The following is a 21800-nucleotide window of genomic DNA, read 5'->3' as shown; positions in this document are numbered from 1 at the left end:
TATATATATTTTAATATAATTATTTATGGGGTTTTATAGTGCTCAAAATAAGCATATAAAATGTGTACTGTTAAGGGTCGTTTTTTTTTTTTCATTTGAATCAAATAGTTTTATGAGTGCCATTTCCAAAATTGCAATTCAGTAGCCACATAAAAAGTGTTTGCTGTAAAACATTTTTGACGCAATAAAACTTTTAAAGAATTTTTGATTAAGTAGCTTTTTTTGTATTGTTATTTAGTAAAGTAAGGCAAAACACGACTGCATTAGTTAAAAAATAATCTGTTAAATTGAAATATATAGGGTATGTTCGATGCGCAAGACTGTTCATCTGCGCCAAACATATATACTGTATCCGTATCTGTAAAAAATGAATTTTTCTGATACAACCCAATATTTTATTATGCTTCAGACTACAAAATCTATCGTCATACAAATATCATAAAAATCATCAAACAAATTTTAAACTAAAGAACCAATAAAGTGATATAATAAGTAACAATTGCCTTGTTTATCAATAAATGCATATAATGTGATATGTTACTGTTTATTTTCTACTATTCATACATTATATATATAATGTATGATTACATATACAATAATGTAATATTACATGCAAGAATATTTTGTAACTTTTTTGCCTAATATTTAAATTCTATTGAAGAAACATGTTTATATTTTATTGATTATTATTTTATTTCCGACTATGAAGTGGCATGTGTCTGTTCAAATCATTAAAATCATTTCACATTTATAAGGATGCTTTCTGGGATAAATAAGCATGTGTCTTTTCAGAAGACTTAATTGTGTGAATGTATTATTACAAATAAATAATTACATTCATGGAGATGCATTCAATTGTGAATTTGAATGTGGCGTTTGAGATTACCTAATTCTGTGAATCTCTTACTACAAACGTCGCATTGATGGGGGCGTACTCCATTGTGAATCACCATGTGTGTTTTCAGACGACATAAAAGAGAGAATGTCTTATTACAAACATTGCATTCATAAGGGCGTACTACATTGTGAACGAGCATGTGACATTTCAGACCACTTGATTCGGTGAATGTCTTATTACAAACATTGCATTCATAGGGCCGTATTCCATTGTGAATCAGCATGTGTACTTTCAGACCACTCGATGCTGTAAATGTCTTATTACAAACGTCGCATTTATGGGGACGTATTCCATTGTGAATCAGCATGTGTACTTTCAGACCACTCGATGCTGTAAATGTCTTATTACAAACGTCGCATTTATGGGGACGTATTCCATTGTGAATCAGCATGTGTACTTTCAGACCACTCGATGCTGTGAATGTCTTATTACAAACATTGCATTGATGGGGGCGTATTCCATTGTGAATCAGCATGTGTGTTTTCAAACTACTTGATTGTGTGAATGTCTTATTGCATATACTGCATTCATGGGGGCGTTCTCCACTATGCAAAAGCATATGTTTTTTCAGATTACTTGATTGTGTGAATGTCTTATTACAAATGTCGCATTTATGGGGGCGTATTCCTTTGTGCATCAGCATGTGTTTTTTCAGATTACTTGATTGTGTGCATGTCTTTTTGCATATACTGCATTCATAGGGGCGTTCTCCACTATGCAAAAGCATGTGAGTTTTCAGATAACCTTTTTGTTTGAAAGTTTTATGACAAATTTCGCATTTGAAAGGGCTTTCTCTGCTATTACTAGGCTTGTGATCGACCATATGCTCTTTCAATTGATCAGATTCTGCAAATAATTTGCTACAAATGTCACATTCATAAACTGGTGTCTCGACGAACTCCTGTTTGACTTCTTCTTCGATAGTAACCTCGGAGTTCATAAATCTTTCTAAACAGGTTTCATCATCCTCAGTACACGATTCAAATTTAACAATATCATCAAAAACATCAATATCATCCTTAGTTTCGCGATTAATGTCTTCTTCTGAATAATCTTGTGGTTCAATTTTAATTTTCTGATTATTCATAGGCATAATTGTTTCTTCTGACATTTTTAAATATTTTGTACTGCTAATACTCGTTTACGAAATAATTGAAATAATTCCGAAATAATTGTATGCTAAATAATAATCTAGTTTAACCAACAATCCTTTTTAATACTATAATAACTGAATTTAACTTAAATTAAATTTGTTTGACATTTGGAGTATAGCGTACTTTCTTAAAAAGATGAGACACTTCGTTTTGTTATTCGCTATGTGGGTGACTGCAGCGCCAGACTAAATATGAACTACGGGAGACTATCAGCCATATGCTGATTTATCTATGCTATCAGCCATAGATAAAAGAAGAGTATCTATCAGCTATGTTTACTTATCTATGGCTATCAGTGTGCGTTGTTCATGTGTTTGTTATTAAAAAAAGATATTAAAGATATTAAAGAAATTTTATAAATAATAATAAACAAGATACATTAAAAAAGTGAAAGTTGAATAATTATTGAAATTATTAAATGTACGTCAACGTACTTAACATAGTAAATTATAATGGTTAAATAAATAAAGAAATGCAGAAAGCATTTTTAAAGTTACATTGCGTCGTAATCTCGGAATAGTTCTAAAAAAAATATAATAATGATAAAAGTATTTTGAGTTATAGACATGGCTACAGGACAACGTCTGCCGGATCAACTAGTATATATATATGTATATATATGCCAATGAAATCATCGCTTGGAAGTTAGTTTCGAGGCTTCAAAATTTTCAATAAGTTTATAAACTATCAAATCTATGTCTATTCAAAATTTCTTATATTTTATGTTAGGGACCGTTCAAGTATTACGTAAGCAGATTATTACAATTATTTACGGCCCCCCCCATCCCCCTTGTCAGCAAAAGTAAGCAAAGCTTTTACCCCCTACCCACTTGCTTACGTAAACATTTTGCAATTAATGTACAAAAATAAAAATACTACCTATGACGTAATCATCATCCAGAATTCCCTGCCCCCATGTCAACCCAAAACTAGCTGTAAGTGGTATTCTGTCTTGCGGCAATTATGGCATCGTGCCTTAAGGCAAATTGCTGGAACTTTCCGTACCGTAACGAAATGTTCGTGGAATACTGAATGTTTTCAAATAGATTATTATAAATATTGTAACATTGTCTAATATTTATAAGAATTATATAAACTGAATTGCAGAGTTGAAATTATTTGTAAAGTATATTAGAACTATAGTCAGAATTAAAAATAAAATCTGAAATATTTTCGATATACAAAAAACTAAAAAAAAAAGTAAAAAAAAAATAAAATAAAAAATGGGACAAAATTTTTTTTTCCAAAATCGATTATTTTGTTAAGACAAGCAGAAAGTTCTTTGAATCATTTAAATCGGACGCTTAGTTCTCTCAAAAACTGCCATTTTTCACATATTTAGCTCCGTATCTTCAAAATGGCTGGGCCTGCCTTTGCCAAAAACTAATAAACACTTCTCCCAATCATTACTAATTGAATGTTTTTTAGATCATTCAAATCGGATACTCCGTTCTCTCAAAAATTCGATTTCTATTTTCTGCACTCTTTGCTCCGTATCTCCGAAACGGCTGGACCTGCCTTTGCGAAAAACTAATCAGCTCTTTTTCCTATCAATAGGAATCGAATGTTTTTTGAACCATTCAAATCGGTTGATCCGTGCGCCCTAAAACGTGACTGGAAATTTGTATCCATACATACATACACACACACACACACACACACACACATCCATTTTTCTGAGGTATGCCAAAACGTTCAGAAACCTTCAAAACGTCGAGAAATGTAAAAATTTTCAATTCCGATTTTCGGCCCATTACAATAACTTACCTTACGGGAAGTTAATAAGCAATTTAGCAACCCCCCGGCCCCCTATAGTGCTTACGTAATACTTGAACGGCCCCTTAGTTAAAATAGAAGCAAAAACTATTAAAAACTTTGCTGCTTCAATATTCACTTTCACGGTTTATTAACTTTCCGTAGGGTAAGTTATTGTAATAGGCTGAAAATCGAAATTGAAAATTTTTACATTTCTCGACGTTTTGAAGGTTTTTGAACATTTTGGCATACCTCAGAAAAAATGGATGTGTGTGTGTGTATGTATGTATGGATACAAATTTCCAGTCACGTTTTCGGGCGCACGGATCAACCGATTTCAATGGTTCAAAAAACATTCGATTCCTATCGACAGGGAAAAGAGCTGATTAGTTTTTGGCAAAGGCAGGTCCAGCCGTTTCTGAGATACAGAGCAAAGAGTGCAGAAAATAGAAATCGAGTTTTTGAGTGAACGGAGCATCGGATTTGAATGATCTAAAAAACATTCAATTTGTAATGATTGGGAGAAGAGGTGATTAGTTTTTGGCATTGGCAGGCCCAGCCATTTCGAAGATACAGAGCTAAATGAACAAAAAATGGCAGTTTTTGAGAGAACTAAGCGTCTAATTTAAATGATTCAAAGAACTTTCAGCTTGTTTTAACAAAATAATTGATTTTGGGGAAAAAAAATTGTATCATTTTTTTTTTGTATATCGAAAATAATTCAGATTTTATTTTTAATTCTGACTAAAGTTCTGATATACTTTAAACAAATAATTTTAACTTTGCAATACAGTTTATATAATTCTTATCAATATTAGACAATGTTACAATATTGATAATAATCTATTTGAAAACATTCAAAATTCCTCGAACATTTCGTTACGGTACGGGAAGTTCCAGCAATTTGTCTTAAAGCACGATGCCATACACCCCACTAGTTTCACTTTTTTTTTGAAATGATATGGATGATGGAAAAAAGTTTGTAATGTACCCTACTAATTTGAGCCACTCTAAAGTTGTCACTCACTCACTCGAAGTTTTACATGATTATAATTAATAGTAAAAAAATATTTCCATTAATTGTTTCTTTACTTCTATTACCTCAATTTTTTTTCTAACTTTCTCAAATGCCATATTCCTCAAAATGTCTTCTGTTGGAGTATCATGTTTGACTTTGGCTTCAATAGTTGCACCTTCTGTAAAAAAATAATATGTTATGATTCTTTCTGTAATCAGATAAACACATATAGAACTATGTAGAAAAGTACTTTTAATGTACACCTGTGTAAATCTTATCAAATGAATGAAAAATCTTATCAGATCTAGTTGATCCTGTATTTATTTCAAATACTATCTAAGATTATTTGTGTATTTTTGATTCATGTAATATGTAATCAGAGGTTCATATTAAATATGTTTTATTTGAAAACGATTCGACCAACAACTGATTTAGTAATTTTAATCAATCAAATAAAATTATAATAAAATTTTATTTAGGATTCTACGATTCTAGTATAGTCTTACGGTTTTTGGCACAAAAATTAATAATTAGGTTTGAGGTTTATGAGGTTTGAGGTTTAATAATCAGCCTAATAATAAATTTAATTAATTCTTATAATTGAAATATTTTTCTTAGAACTATAATATTTTGTCTACCAGGTATTCTATCGCCATGCGATAAAAGATTCATTAATCATCGATAAAATTCATTTTTTAACAATTACGAAGAAACAGGCAGGCCGATCTTTGTCTAAAAATTTGGAACTTTTCTGCGGATTCTAAATGAATGACGCAGTCTATCGTATTAAAAAACTAATTGTAACTTTTGAATTTTTGAAATAAACTCGACCGTTTCTGAGAATACGTTGATGAAAAGTCTAATTTTGACCAACTTCAAAATAATGCTGCTCATTTTTCCGAACTTTGTTGAATTTTTGAAATTTAACGACTTGTAAGGCCGTAATACTTTAACCCCTTCCACTCGGATGCCGCCGCTTCGGCAGCAAAATTCATGTAAATCTGGGAATTAGCGAGTGGAAAGGGTTGAGAAAAGAGAGTTCTATAAGATATATATATATATCGTCAAAAAAAAGCTTAACTAGTTGGTATTGGTAGTTAGCCTTGAGGCAAGTTACATGAACTTACCGATATGTTTAAATAATTGACTTAATCAATAAAAAATAAATTGATTTATGAGTGATTATAAGTATTGCGAGTGGATTTATTACACATCATTGCAAACGAACGAACGAACACGTTAACTCGGAGTATTTTATAAAAGCAAATTTTCGAAAATCAATAATTTTAATTAATCAATAATTATAATTGTACCAGTTTCCGTAGGACTTTAATGGTTTACTATGTTCAAGACCAAGTACACTATTGTTATATCAACTAAATCATCTAATTTTATTTTTAACAAACGTCAAAACAACTACTCATTTTCTCAAACTTTGATGAATTTTTGAAATTAAACTACTTGTCGTAAGGCCGTAATAATTCAGTAAGTTCTATAAGACCATGATATATATCGCCAAAAAAAGTTCCATAAAAATCGGCTTAATTTTTTTTTCAACAGTTAATTACAAGAAAACGGCTCGGTAGATTTTCACCTAAAACTGATCAGTATCATTCCCAACTAATATCTTTCGAACAGTTTTTGATTTTTTAAAATCAGTTCGGTAGTATGAGCTTAAATGTAGACGAAAGGTTTAACACTTTTTTTCAAATTACAAAGAAACGGCTAGGCCGATCGTCGCACAAAACTGAGAAGCGATAATCCTTATCGAGGTACATCAAATGCTTTTTAAATATCTGAAATCGGTTCAGACGTTTTTAAGCAAACGTCGATAAAAGTTCTAATTTTGACAAATGCCAAAAAGACCAAACTAATTTTTGCAAACTTTGACGAATTTTTAAAGCTAAACCAGTTGTCGTAGGGCCGTAATATTTTAGTATGATCTAGAAGACTATGGTATCTAACGTCAAAAAAATAAACAAAAATCGTCGAAATTTTTTTTTTGAAAACTTCATTACAAGAAAACGGCCCGGCCGATCTCTACCAAAAACTAATCAGCACGATTCCCAACCAATATCTTTCGAACGGTTTTTGAATTTTCAAAATCGATTCAGAATTGCGGGCTAAAACATAGACGAAAAATTTTTCACGTTTCTTCGATTTATAAAGAAAGGGCTTGGCCGATCATTGCACAAAATTGACAAACAATAGTCCTCATCGAGATACATCGAGTGGCTTTTAAATTTTTGGAATCGGTCCAGCCGTTTTCGAAAAAACGTCGATTTACGGCAAAAACTCTGTTCACATACACGCACACACACACATACACACACACATACTTTTTCCAAATTTGGTCTCATTCGATTCAGAATGGCTTGAAACGTCAAGAAAACAAAATTAGCAATTCGGATTTTTTGAAGAAAACATAAACTTCTCCTTCGGGAAGTTAATAAAAATCTGTGCCAAAAACTAATTAGCACAATGCCTAAATGATATTATACGAATAGTTTTTGAATTTCAAAATTGGTTAGGAATCCCTTATAAAAACGAGAATCTCTTTTAGACCAAGAGCCCGTGGGCGGATGACAGTATGTATTTTACGACACCCTAGATTTTGTGCATCGATTCCTCTATAACTATCATACATGAGATGGGGACTGACTAAGCCCAAACTGGCGGACACAGCTACTGCGCAGCTGGTAAAGGTACCTTTTTTTCGACCATATCCGAACCATTTTACGACGATTGCCGTTTCGAAAATTTGAAAATATAATATTATTACTATCGTAAAATAACAATGGCAGACGATTATCGCGCGGTCAACATGGTGGCAGACGATTTTGAAAATGCAGAAAAAAAATTTTTTTGAATGTATTTTATGATGTCTGCCATTTACATATTTTATTCCTTATAGTATCAAAACCTTATATTTATCACGGCAGACGTGTACCTGGCGTACTAACATCAGCAGAGTTAAAAAACTCAGCTACCATCTGGCCTGATAGTATGCATAAATCTTCACGTTTTAAACGGATAAAAGCAATTTTTTCATAATGATAATAGAAATTATTATTTTTTAGTCTATATGTGACATACAATAATGTTGATGAGCGGAAAAAAACATTTTTTTACGCTAAATTCATAAAGATTATAGTATACAAACGATAACAACAATTATTGTAATCATTATTCAATTTTTTTATTTATTTTAGTCTAATTTCAAAATGTTGTATAAAAATAAAGTTATACATTATTATATATTTATATATATATATATATATATATATATATATATGTACTTTATTTGTCATCATCTCGGAGCCATATCTCTCTTTTGATGATTCCTCGTCATCCGCTGAATCAGATTCTATAAAATAATAAGTCAATTGTAAAATCAAAATTATTTCAAAATCCAACTAAAGATGTTTGATAAAGACGAGATTCTTCGACCATACTTAAAAAAATTAAAAATAATAATAATATAAAAGCTGAAAAGTATTAAAAAGATCTTGTATGGGGGTTCTTTGTTAAATTTTCTTCACCAAGTGTAGCAAACGTTTGTTGAAGATCGATTTTTTTTAGAGAATTGTAAGGTCTTTTTTTTCTTTGTTAAAGAAGGCTGGATTGAAATCACAACCAGTAAAAGCGTAACAACAAATTGAACTTTTGGCAAACAACTTCGTAATGTTAATATATCTCTGGTTATTTTCAACCCCATTTAGCATCCAAATATTTGAATCACTATATTTCTTAGTTATCTCATATTACCAAATCATATTACCAATATTATACTGATATTTTGCAGTATCGAAGGTCCTAAAATATTGGAACGATATACTCAGCGATGTTACGCGCGTTTGTGTCAGGTTCTTCATGGGAAGTACAACAAAAATCTTCAACAACACGCGATTGGACATTTTTGATTAGCAACCTTGTACAATTGGCAGTCTCAAAAATTCAAATAAATTAACAAAATTTAAATAAAAAATATCGGTCTTCAACAAGGGTTTGCTACACACGGTTTAGCAAAGAAGAAAATTTAATAGAAAACCACCTAAATTATTTGCCAAATATATAATGCAAAAAGACCTAATGACGTGGTTGTTGGAAGGTACAAACTATTCATTATTAACTATAAAGCTTACAACGTCAATAAAGAATTCAGCAGAAAAATTCTAAATTTTGGTGCAAGTTCAATCCCGTACTTTATCAACAATTATTAAGAGCCACTATAACTATATTAGGAATATATATATATATATATAATATAATAATGTATAACTTTATTTTTATACAACATTTTGAAATTAGACTAAAATAAATAAAAAAATTGAATAATGATTACAATAATTGTTGTTATCGTTTGTATACTTTAATCTTTATGAATTTAGCGTAAAAAAATGTTTTTTTCCGCTCATCAACATTATTGAATGTCACATATAGACTAAAAAATAATAATTTCTATTATCATTATGAAAAAATTGCTTTTATCCGTTTAAAACGTGAAGATTTATGCATACTATCAGGCCAGATGGTAGCTGAGTTTTTTAACTCTGCTGATGTTAGTACGCCAGGTACACGTCTGCCGTGATAAATATAAGGTTTTGATACTATAAGGAATAAAATATGTAAATGGCAGACATCATAAAATACATTCAAAAAAATTTTTTTCTGCATTTTCAAAATCGTCTGCCACCATGTTGACCGCGCGATAATCGTCTGCCATTGTTATTTTACGATAGTAATAATATTATATTTTCAAATTTTCGAAACGGCAACCGTCGTAAAATGGTTCGGATATGGTCGAAAAAAAGGTACCTTTACCAGCTGCGCAGTAGCTGTGTCCGCCAGTTTGGGCTTAGTCAGTCCCCATCTCATGTATGATAGTTATAGAGGAATCGATGCACAAAATCTCAGGTGTCGTAAAATACATACTGTCATCCGCCCACGGGCTCTTGGTCTATTTCCTCAAAATTCCAAAAAAGGCCTCATCGCGTAACCTTTTCTGAAAAAACGAAGAAAGTAAGGTCAAAAATCGCTTATACACACACGCGCGAGCATATACACACATTTTCCAAATTTGGTCTCACACGATCAAGAGTCACTTGACATTTTTTTGTGAAAACGAACTTATTCGGAAAGTAAACAATTAATTAATAGTTGGATGGATGCCTGAAAAAACCTACTGTTATATTACATGTTTATTTTTCACCTGAACTGACAATAACCTGATATCAAGCAATAATAATAGGCATTTTTGTTGAAATGAAGCTATAGATGCCAAGTTAAATTATTTAATCACTATTAGAGAAAGACAACCAATGCTAACTTTGGTTGCCTTCTAATATAACACGTATCAAATTAAATATGACGACCATTGGGTTGCTTTCTAAAAAAACGTGTAGTTAAGGAGCACCATCACAACAGCTTATAGAACTCTTACAATTTGTTCTAATTGCTATTCAAATATTCAAATTGCGTTTTTTCTGTAGCTTTGTAGTAAAAGCTTTGCCTTTGCATCCCGAAAGGCTGTAGATTCCATTTCCATCTCAAGTTTTCATTTGAAAATATAGATTAAAATTACTGGCATTGCTGCAAAAACTTATATTGTATCATGACTATTAAATAATGGACAACCTCTGGGTTTTACTTTAATAAAAAAAATGCATCAAGTACAGTCGGTCAAGTAAGAGCGTGACCGTGTTAATTAATAAAAATAATTATTTTATGAAACTTTATTATTTATATATGCCTTGTATACGTTACAAGCAATGATGCAATTTGGTCAATATATGTCCAGTTACCACCGAAGTCGACAATTGGCTGGCATCTCCGACGCCTGCTTTTTACTAACTTTTGACTCATTTAACGGATTATTCTAGTCTGACGGCTCGTATTTTAATTTAAAGGCTCGATGAGGGCAGTACGTGTTCATATAGAACATTCATCAGTAAAAATGACATTTTCAAAATCTTTATCAATATTTCCATGTGCCCAAGCGTAAAAGAAGCACATGTTTTCCAGTCGTCAGAGGCTTCCGCATGGTGTTGCGCCATTTCAGATCATGAATACGAAGAAAGGTTCAGATAGTTTTGTAGATATTTTTGTAGATATTTCTAAACATTTGTCATTACTTTTGCTCGTTCTTGCTGCAGTGTTTAAGCAGGATTCCGCAAAAACACATTTACTGTTCTTTTTTCTCCTTTTTTATTTGAACCACGTTCTGATAAATCATCGACATTTTTAGCAACTTTACGAGTATATAGGTGTATCTAATTCTGTACAAATGCCTTCAACTTTTTCAGTGGCTAATTGCGACATTTGGGGACCTTTTGGGTTGATGAAAAAGAGCGCAGACTCGTAGCGCGACGCGTAACTTAGTACTCATGGCGTTTAACGTGATTTTTTCTCAAAATATCAACGACAACTAAACCCTTGTTGACAATGCATTAAGGACAAAGCTTCACTTTATCGGCTTACAAAAGAATTAGACCTAAATCTTTCATTAACTGTCGTTAAAGTCGGCCACGCTCTTACTTGACTGACTGTAGATAGGACAACTTTGGGTTACATTGTAGAAAAGTTACATAGGTGAGAAGACGCATTATCACTATAGCTCACAGAAGTCTTACAAATATTGTGATTATTGTGTACAAAAATCGATCAAAAGAAAAAAAACAGTATTTCTTATCGTCATTCCTAATGAGCACCAGTATTATAAAAGATGGAAACTGGATCGGACCCATTATGCAAAAAGAGCGCCTTTCACATGACATGGTTGAAGGTAAAATAGAAAAAGTGAAATGATTGGGAAGAACAAGCATCTACATGGTTGACGACTTATACGAGAATAGAAAATACAGGGAACTGAAAGCCGAAGTACAGGACCAGAAATATAAAAGCAGAAGTTTGGAAAAGTCAAAATCGCCTTTGCCAAAATTAATCACCTCTTCTCCCAATCATTACAAATTGAATGTTTTTGAATCATTCAAATCGGATGCTCCGTTCTCTCAAAAACTCGATTTGAAACTGCTGCACTCTTTGCTCTTTATCTCCATAGCGGTTGGACCTACCTTTGCCAAAAACTAATCAGCACATCTCCCTACCAATAGGAATCGAATGTTTTTTAAACCATTCAAATCGATTGATCCGTGCGCCCGAAAACGTGGACGAAAAAATGCGGACATACAAAACACGCACACACACATCCATTTCTTCTGAGGTATACCAAAATGTTCAGAAACCTTCAAAACGTCGAGAAATGTAAACATTTTCGATTTCGATTTTCGGCCCATTACTATAATTACCCTACGGGAAGTTAAAAATAGCATGAAATGTTTTTCTATTGCCTTTTTGCACCGCAGTTCTCAAGTGGATTTTATCTATCAACTGGAACGGAATTTTGATTCATAGTTTCAAGCAAAAACGGATATCATAATTGCATGATATCAATTACTCATAAATATTTGTAACTATATTTAGTAAGTGTGAATTTCGACAAATAATAATACGTGATAAGTTGACGTACAAATTATGAGTCTTCTAAAAATTTCCTTAGTCATCTTAAGGTCAGTTCTATGAAGCACTACTAGAGCATTATCAGAGGAACTTTGAAATGTTTTTGATAACAAAAACGCATTTAAAACGCAGTTCAAAACATCTAAAGGTCAATGATCTTCCTTTTTAAATATAAATTGGGAGTAATTGTTTTTGTGTACTCGTTTCATAGTAATAGATTTGATTGTAAAAAAATGAATATTCTCTGATTATACAAAATAATCGACTCAACGCACAAGTTATTATTGTTTAATTACTTGTGTATTGTTCACAATTTTGATTTCTAAATGTACAACATATTACTAATTTTTTTTCAACTATTAGTGGTACATGGGGCATAGTTCTTTAAAGAAAATTGCTGGAACTTCCCGTATCAAAAATTAATTTTATAAAAAGTTTTACCATTATTTTGAAAACTTAAAAAATCGATTTTTAAGGCATCATGCCTTAAGAAAAATTTCTGGAACTTTCCGTACCAAAAATTAAAATTTTTAAAAAAGCTTTAATATATTTTGAAAACTGAATAGTAAATTTTTGAGAATTTTTTTTCTTTTTGAAAATGTATATCTGTTTATATATGTGAAATTTGATATTTCATCAACAACGACTGCACTAAAGCCAATTGATGAAACTCGATAAAGACTTTTGTGTTGATTAGTTTAGCAAGGTAAGATAATAGATCGTTCGAGTCGCTTCTTTAAAATTAGCAGAAAAGTGTTAATTTTTTTTTGTTCATGTTTTCAACGAAAATGCTGAAATGCTAAAATGCTGAAATGCTGAATTGAGTTTAAAAATTTAAATATATTATTTAAACATTTTTGCATATATTTAGGTTTCAGAGGTTTCTGAATATTTTGGTATACCCTAGAAAAAGTAGCATGTATTTGAGTGTGAATGTGAGTGTGTGTTTTTGCGTATGTCGGGATACAATTTTTTGTCCACGTTTTCGGTAGCACAAATCAACCGATTTAAATGATTCAATAATAATTCGATTCCTATTGATAAGGAAATGTGCTGATTAGTTTTTAGCAAAGGATGGTAAAGCCGTTACGCAGATACGGAGCAAAGAGTGCAGAAAATGTCAACTTTGAGAGCATCCGATTTGAATGATTCAGATAGCATTTTAAAAGTATTGACGTAATTAAGAATTTATTAAATTTTTGCAACAACATAATTTAGCGGTTTTGGAAATACAGAAAAAACGTTCCCCCAAAATTTGGAAACTGCATTTTGCCGGTCGAAATCAGATTATTTTTGATAGCAACTAAAAATATTGGGTATCAAAAACTTTCAAAAAAAATTCAAAAAATTTCCGAGCCTTCAATATTTTTAAAAATGTTTAAAAAAATAATATTTCCAAGTTTTTAATTCTGAAAATTCTGATATTTAAAAAAAATATGGTACGGAAAGGCACCATGCACAATTTAAAAAAAAATGCTTTAAGGCATGATGCCATGCACCACCAATTGAAATAAAATTTGATGATTTTGATAAATCTAACAATAAGAAGTCGTGGTCTCAATGAACATTATTAAATAATATGGCCCTACAAAAAGTTGTTTCAATATAATACTTAATATGCGTTCAAACTTTGGATTAATAGACCATGAAGTGTAAATTGCAAAATTTCATCGCTACAATTTTTTTAGTTTCTAAATGTGGTTTCTTATAAATTAAGTCAATTTGCTTTAATGCAAAATTCCACTTACAACAAATTTTGATTTTAGCAATAACTTGTAAAAATTAAGTTATTTCAAAAATTTATTTTGGATATAAAATATTCAATTAATATTTAAATCTTAGGATTTTTTTAATACTAATAAATTAAGGAACTTATTTAATACTAATAGCAATTGACTTTACTTAGTAGGAATTGATTTGAGGCAACGGTCGGGGAACTTTTTTAATCATTACCAAAATATTTTAGTCTAAGCTCATATTATCACCATGGCGAAGAGGGATTACCCCCATATGGTCAACTACGTAGCAAATACAGTAAATATAAATAAAATATACATATTTTTTGCCCCAAAAAATCCATTTTTACCCCATACGGGGCAATTTACCCCGGTTTCCCGACGATTTAAGGAGTCTTCCTAAACCGCCTGGTTAAAATTTAGTTTTAACTAGTAGATCTGCTTCGACCAAATCATTTTAATTATAAATTATAATATGTGGAACAAAAGTCAATTTCTATTAAGTAATAAATTGAATATTAATTGAATATTTATATATTCACAATAAATATTGTGAATTAATAAAATGCATATCATTGTTATTCAGTGGCGTCGGAACCGTGTGGGCTGTGTGGGCTTGAGCCCACCCATGAATTTTGATGGGGGGGCTCAGCCCACCCATCAATTTCAAAAAATTATATGGGCTAATATCTCTAAAAAAAAATGAGACCACTGGCTGCCTATCTAAAAAAAAAAAAAAAACGAGCCCACCCATCAAAAATTTGGTTCCGACGCCACTGTTGTTATTCATAGTCATCGCTTATAAAATAAAAAATCTGTTCACATACATACACACACATACTTTTTCCAGATTTGGTCTCATTCGATTCAGAATGGCTTGAAAGGTCGAGAAACATAAAATTAGCGAATCGGATTTTTTGATGGAAACAAACTTCTTCGGAAAGTTAATTATCTGAACTTATGGATTATATATCAGAACAATACTAGCAATCAGAACTTAACGAGCCCTATAAGCTGGTGTACTCACTTCTTAAATTAAGTTACATACTTGGCAACCCAAACGGTTGTCCTATAATTTTTTCATTACTAATAGTATACAATATCTGTATACGTGCTGTTGATTTTTTTATTGATGCAGCAATGCCGGCCTGAAGCCATTTTCATTTGAAAACATATTGCTATCTATATTTTGAATTAAGAAGCTATATCACTTCTGCTTGACATCAGGCTGCCCGAGGCACCTCCAATAATAGCAATCAGAACTAAACGAGTCGTATGAAGTGCGATCACTTCTTAAACGAGGCTTGATACATGGCAACCCAAACGTTTGTCCTATCTATATTATGATGAAATTATTATTATTTATTTTTTTTAATTTTATTTGGCCTCGCTTACTCTGAGCATTTAGCCACCTACAACATTTTTATTTATTTACATTCTAATTTATATCATTTCAATCTATTTATGTATCCTGTTCTATATTCTTCTTAATTTTTCCTCTTATTTTTTTCTATTCTTGCTCTTTTTTTTCAAATTCCTAATTCTATTTAACTTTCAGCTTTATTCCATTTTTTTTCTTCATTCTTCTTTCAAGTTCCAATATTCTGTTCTGTTAATCCTAATTTTCTTAATTTTTATTCAAATTCTATTTAACAATTACAATTTTATTTGATTTCTACACATTTTTAACTTCCCGTAGGGCAAGTTATAGTAATCGCAAAAAAATCGAAAATGATTTCTCGACGTTTCAAAGGTTTCTGAATATTTTGGCATACCTTAGAAAAAATGGATGTGTGTGTGTGTGTGTGTGTGTGTGCGGATACAAATTTTCGTCGACGATTTCGGGAACACCGATCAACCGATTTGAATAATTCGATTCGTATTGATAAGGAGACGTGCTGATTAGGTTTTGGCGAAGGCAGGTCTAGCCGTTCCGAAGATACGGGGCAAAAAGTGCCAAAAACGGTAACTCAGTTTTTAAGAGAACGGAGCGTCCGATTTTAATAATTCAAAAAACATTTTACTCGTATTGACAAGGTGAAGAACCGATCAAATGTTCATAAAGGCAGGTCTAGCGGTTTCGGAGATCTAATAAAAAAAGTAAAAAAAAAGGCATTTGGCGGTCAAAAATGATCATTAGATATATGCACATCAAATTATCAGATATTTTTTAGAGATTAGCTCCAGCAATTTGCCTTAAGGCACGATGCCTTAATTGCCTTAAGACAGAATTCCACTTACAGCTAGTTTATTTCATAAATTCTAAGTCATTGACAGGATTTGATCCGAAGATCCCTGTCGTGTGAATCGAACACGCTACCAATGAGCTATGCTCATCACGAATTATTATTACAATTTCTGATTTCTCACAACTTCTGTATATGCAAGATGCTTGTTCTATTGATGCAGCAATGCCGGCCTAAAGCCATTTTCATTTGAAAACATATTGCTACCTATATTTCCAATTGAAAACCTATATCACTACTGCTTGACATCAGGCTGCCCGAGGCGCCCCCAATAATAGCAATCGGGGCTAAACGAGTCCTATGATGTGTGATTACTTCTTAAACGAGGCTTGATACATGGCAAACCAAACGGTTGTCCTATCTTTATGTGATGAATTTATTATTACAATTTCAGATTTCTCATAATTTCTCTAAATTGATGATTTTTTTATCGTTGCAGCAATGCCAAAATCGGGAAGGGGCTATTTTCATTTGAAAGCTATATTTCTTATTGAAAACCGATATCGCTACAGCTTGACACCAGGCTGCCCGAATCGGGTACGAAGTAGAAATTTTCAAAAGTTCGAAAATCAAAAAAATCGAAAGTCAAAAATCCTATGATTTAGTAAAGTGCTCGATGACATGACAAAATTACATAACATTATAAATGTTATTGATAATTCGAAGGATAAGAGTTACGCACATGACCTGCATCAACATGGTAACAGCAATTTTAAAATATTGCTAATGTGATATGTGCAATCTGATCGAATAAACAATATAAATTCATTGATAATTATATTTTATAATTATAAGATTATATTACCATCATGATCGCTTAAATTCTTATTTGCACAGATGTTAATGTTCAAAGATTTTATTTCAACTTCGATTTGATTATCTATTTAACGTAGATAATAAGATTTGAATTTGTAATTTATATGTTAGAACTTAATGACTTAATTAGATTGCAATGTCAAAAATATTAAATAAAAAACAGAAAACTAGTTGAAAGTGGTATTTAGCCATAAGGCAAGTTGCATGAACTTCCCAAAATATGTAAGAAATTAAAATTTAGATATATAGGTAAAATTTTCAATTGTTTATTTCAAAAATAAAGTTATCGCTTTCAATTAAATCTAAACATTGTGATTTCGAATAGAATTTCTCGAACACATTTAAAATAACTGTAATTATATTAATTGTATTGCACAGACACATGCTTTTGGCACAAAATTTGACTATAATATTTTCTCAAACTTTAATGAATTTTTAACATTAAACTATTTGTCGTAGGGCCATAATATTTTAGTATGTTATATAAGACCATGATATTTATTGCCAGAAAGTTTCATAAAAATCGACATTTTTTTTCAAAAGTTAATTTCAAGAAAACGGCTTGGCTGATCGTCGCGCAAAATTGATAAACGATAGTTCTCATCAAGACACATCGAATGGCTTTTAAATTTTTGAAATCGGCCCAGTCCTTTTTGAGAAGACGTCGATTACGGAAAATCTGTTCACATACACATACTTTTTCCAAATTTGGTCTCATACGATTCAGAATAGCTTGAAACGAGACAACATAAAATTAGCGACTCGGATTTTTTGATGAAAACAAACTTCTCCTTCGGGAACATAATATATATTAAGAAATTATTTCCTGACATATATCACTATCTTAATAATTGACAAAAACGATGGTTTTTAATTACTGTACCAGAACTATTCCATTGTTCCATACATTAAAAAAAATGATGTGTATGTGCGTGTGTATATATGTATGAATACAAGCTTACGTCCACATTTTCGGGCGCACGAATCAACCGATTTGTATGGTTCAAAAAACATTCGATTCCTATTGATAGGGAGACGTGCAGATTAGTTTTTGGCAAAAGCAGGTCTAGCCTTTAGGGAGATACGAAGCAAGGAGTGCAGGAAAATATAATCGAGATTTCGAGAGAAAGCAGCATCCAATTTGAATAATCTAAAAAACATTCAATTAGTATTGATTGGGAGAAGTGGTTATTAGTTTTTGGCAAAGGTTTCGAAGATACGGACCTAAATGGTTAAAAAAATAGCACTTTTTGAGAGAAAGAGAATGAATCAAGAAACTTTCTGCTTGTGTTGACGAAACAATAGCTTCTAGATTTTTTTTTCAATATTCATTTTTTTGTATATCGAAAATAATTAGGATTCTAATTTTAATTCTGGATAAGTTTTCAAGCTCCCTTATATACTTTAAATAAGTAACTTTAACTTATCAATTCATTTTATATAATTCTTATGAATATTAAACAATGTCCTTCATTTTAAATCCGATTGATAAAATTTTGTTCATTTACTTTTTTCTAGTACATATATAAACGTCGTCGTCCAATTCATAATCTCTTATATTTTGTCTATAACAGTAAGAATAATGAAAGTTACATAATTTATAATGATCTATTTGAAAACATTTGATGATCCTCGAAAATTTCGTTACGGTACGGGATGCTCGAGCAATTTGCCTTAAGGCACAATGCCACACACCACTAGTTTACGATGATTTAAAAATAACCTAAAATTCATACCTCTACACTAGAATGCCCCCTTAAACAAAAAACATTAAACTAGTTGTGTATGGAATCGTGCCCCAAGGCAAATTTCTGGAACTTCCTGTACCGTAACGAATGTTCGAGGAATATTAAGTGTTTTCAAATAGACTATTATAAATATTGTAACATTGTCAAATATTTATAATTATTATATAAACTGAATTGCAAAGATAAAAATATTTGTTTGAAGTATATGAGTGAAAATTAAAATTAAAATCTGAATTATTTACGACATACAAAAAAATTTTTGAAAAAAAAAATGAAAAAAAAAATTGAAATAACGATTTTTTCCAAAAGCATTCAAAAACAGCTATTTCTTGCACATTTAGCTCGGTATCTCAAATACAATTGGACCTGCCTTTACCAAAAACGAAACACCACTTCTCCCCGTCCTTACGAATTGAATGTTTATGTATCATTCAAATCGGATGCTCTGTTCTCTTCAAAAACTCGATTTCTATTTTCTGCACTCTTTGCTCTTTATCTCCGTAACTGCTAGACCTGCCTTTGCCAAAAACTAATCAGCACATCTCCTTATCAAAAGGAATCGAATGTTTTTAAACCATTCAAATCGGTTGAGCGGTACTCCCGAAAAAGTCGACGAAACACACACACATCTAATTTATCTGAGGTATGACAAAATGTTCAGAAACCTCCTAAAGAAAAAAATCTCATTTTAGATTTCTGGCCCAATACGGGAAGTTGAAAATGTATGAGTGTTATAATAAAAATGCACAAGCAAGTTGCAGTTAATATATAAAAATTTTAGATGTTTTGGAGTCCTAAAATATTGGGTTCAGATTACAGTAAAATCTTCTACGTTTTTGTAACAGACTGTTAAAATAAATCAAAAAACGATTTATTTATTTATTTATTTTGTTCATAAGCAAGCCGTAATCAATAATAATAGATATTATTTCAGGCTCTTGTCAAGCTTATTTATAATTAATATTAAACAGATAGTAATTTTATAATAATCATAATAACTGCACAAATTTCGCTTCTGAAAAAAAGCTGAAAAAAAAGCATTCGAACATTAAATACAATGTTCATCATAGTAAAGTCTATTTGACCACCAGTCAAGCTCAAAATTCTTGCACAAGGTTGAAAGTTACTCATTTAAAACCGTAAAAAATTAAATTAATAAAATAGCAAAAAAAACATGGGTACAGGCGATCAAATGGTCAGACTACATAGATAAAGGATAAGGATTATGCAAGAAAAGTTATTATGCACTTACTTTGGCAATCGGGTTCGTTATTGTTAGTAGCAGCCATCTTCCAATTTGCAGAAATTGAGTCAAATTACACTGCACTTAACTTCGAATTCGACCACTGGAAATAAACACCTTGCGCACTATTACCTTCCTAAAAATCCAACTTTTATAAAATAATCTTTTATGATTCTATTACAAAAAACACGTGTTTGAAACTACGATAACAACTTATAATTAAATCAAGATATCCTCGTCCGTTCGATTATCAAATCATCCATGTCTGTTAATGTGTGAACGATGAGCCCGATAATCCGTCTAATCGCACCGAACGACTACTACTAGTTCCTTTTCAGATTTGAATCAGCATTATATATTATATATCGGACAAAAGTTATGAAAACAAATCCAAATTGACCAATGGCGTGAGGGGTTTAATCAAAATAAATGGAGAGCTGGATATTTCAAAACACAACAGACCGGGATAGTATGAGAGCTGGGGGAGAATAAACATATAAATATTGGAGTGTCTGTCTGCTTGTAATATTAAAAAAGCTGGTTTTTAATACACTAATATGAATATAAATAGCTATTTATGTACCCTATAGTACATGGTCAACACTTTGACCGTCTATAATAAGAACTAGAAGTCACTTTTATATACATTGAAATCTATAGTATTTAACTAGCTGTAGGTGGAATTCTGTCTTAAGGCAATTAGGGCATCGTACCTTAAGGCAAATTGCTTGAACTTCCCGTACTAATAATTATTTGGAAACGCTAACATTATATTATTATTATTATTATTATTATTATCTTACTATTTTTATTATTGTTATTTTGTTATATTTTATTATTTTTCTAGTATTATTTTATTATTCAGAAAATTTATTTATATTATTTATTAATTTATTTTTATTATTATTTACTTATATTTTATATCAAATCATATTACGGATATTATTTTCATGTAAATTTTATCTTTTGCACTTTTATTTATTTAAATTTATGTTATTATTTATCAATATTACTAAATGTTAATAATTAACAGTTGTAATAATTATTGAAATTAAAAAAAAAACAAAACTTTTATATACATTAAAATCTATAGTATTTAACTAGCTGTAAGTGGAGTTCTGTCTTAAAGCAATTAGGGCATCGTGCCTAAGGCAAATTGCTGGAACTTCCCGTACTAATAATTATTTTCTTTTAAAAAGATTAACATTTTTGAAGAAATTTTACTTTGAAAAAATTAGATTTTTGAGAAACTATATATTTTGGGAAAATTTACCTTTTTTGAAAAAAAAGTTTTCTTTATTTTGAAATATTTTGGAAATTCTGAACTTTTTTTCAAAGCAATCGTACTGCTTCAACCGCATAGAGACAAAATATCGAAGCGCGTAAGCGCCGCGTTGCCGTCTAACGGATAAACATTGGTACGGAACCGATAAGAATGTAAACAAAATTTATACTTATTGTTAAAATCTCTATAAAATATCTGATAATCTGATCACTTCTTCATCTTGTCAATACAAATAAAATGTTTTTTGAATCATTAAAATCGGACGCTCCGTACTCTTAAAAAACTGAGTTACCGTTTAAGCGCTTTTTGCCCCGTATCTTCGAAACGGCTAGACCTGCCTCCGCCAAAACTAATCAGCACGTCTCCTTATCAATACGAATCGA

At 31.1% G+C, this 21800-nt stretch overlaps 1 protein-coding gene across 4 annotated transcripts in view; it reads right to left on the bottom strand.

Annotated features, from left to right (window-relative positions):
• LOC113389412 (sterol O-acyltransferase 1) overlaps positions 1-21800 on the bottom strand; it is a 105472-nt gene that overhangs the window by 61754 nt on the left and 21918 nt on the right. For 3 of the 4 annotated variants that reach the window (XM_026626451.1, XM_026626450.1, XM_026626452.1), the window contains exon 3: positions 4909-5003. In XM_026626451.1, coding sequence (XP_026482236.1) covers positions 4909-5003 — 95 coding nt within the window. Of the gene's footprint in view, positions 1-4908; positions 5004-20141; positions 20267-21800 lie in introns of those variants that run through there. The other variant, XM_026626449.1, reaches the window with a different exon arrangement.

The sequence above is a fragment of the Ctenocephalides felis genome, unplaced genomic scaffold, assembly GCF_003426905.1.
Source record: "Ctenocephalides felis isolate EL2017-DRISC unplaced genomic scaffold, ASM342690v1 CF-g0.4_SCAFFOLD_03573, whole genome shotgun sequence".
NCBI lineage: Eukaryota > Metazoa > Arthropoda > Insecta > Siphonaptera > Pulicidae > Ctenocephalides > Ctenocephalides felis.
Note: the sequence above shows the minus strand (reverse complement) of the source record. Positions and strands in the feature narration are given on the sequence as shown.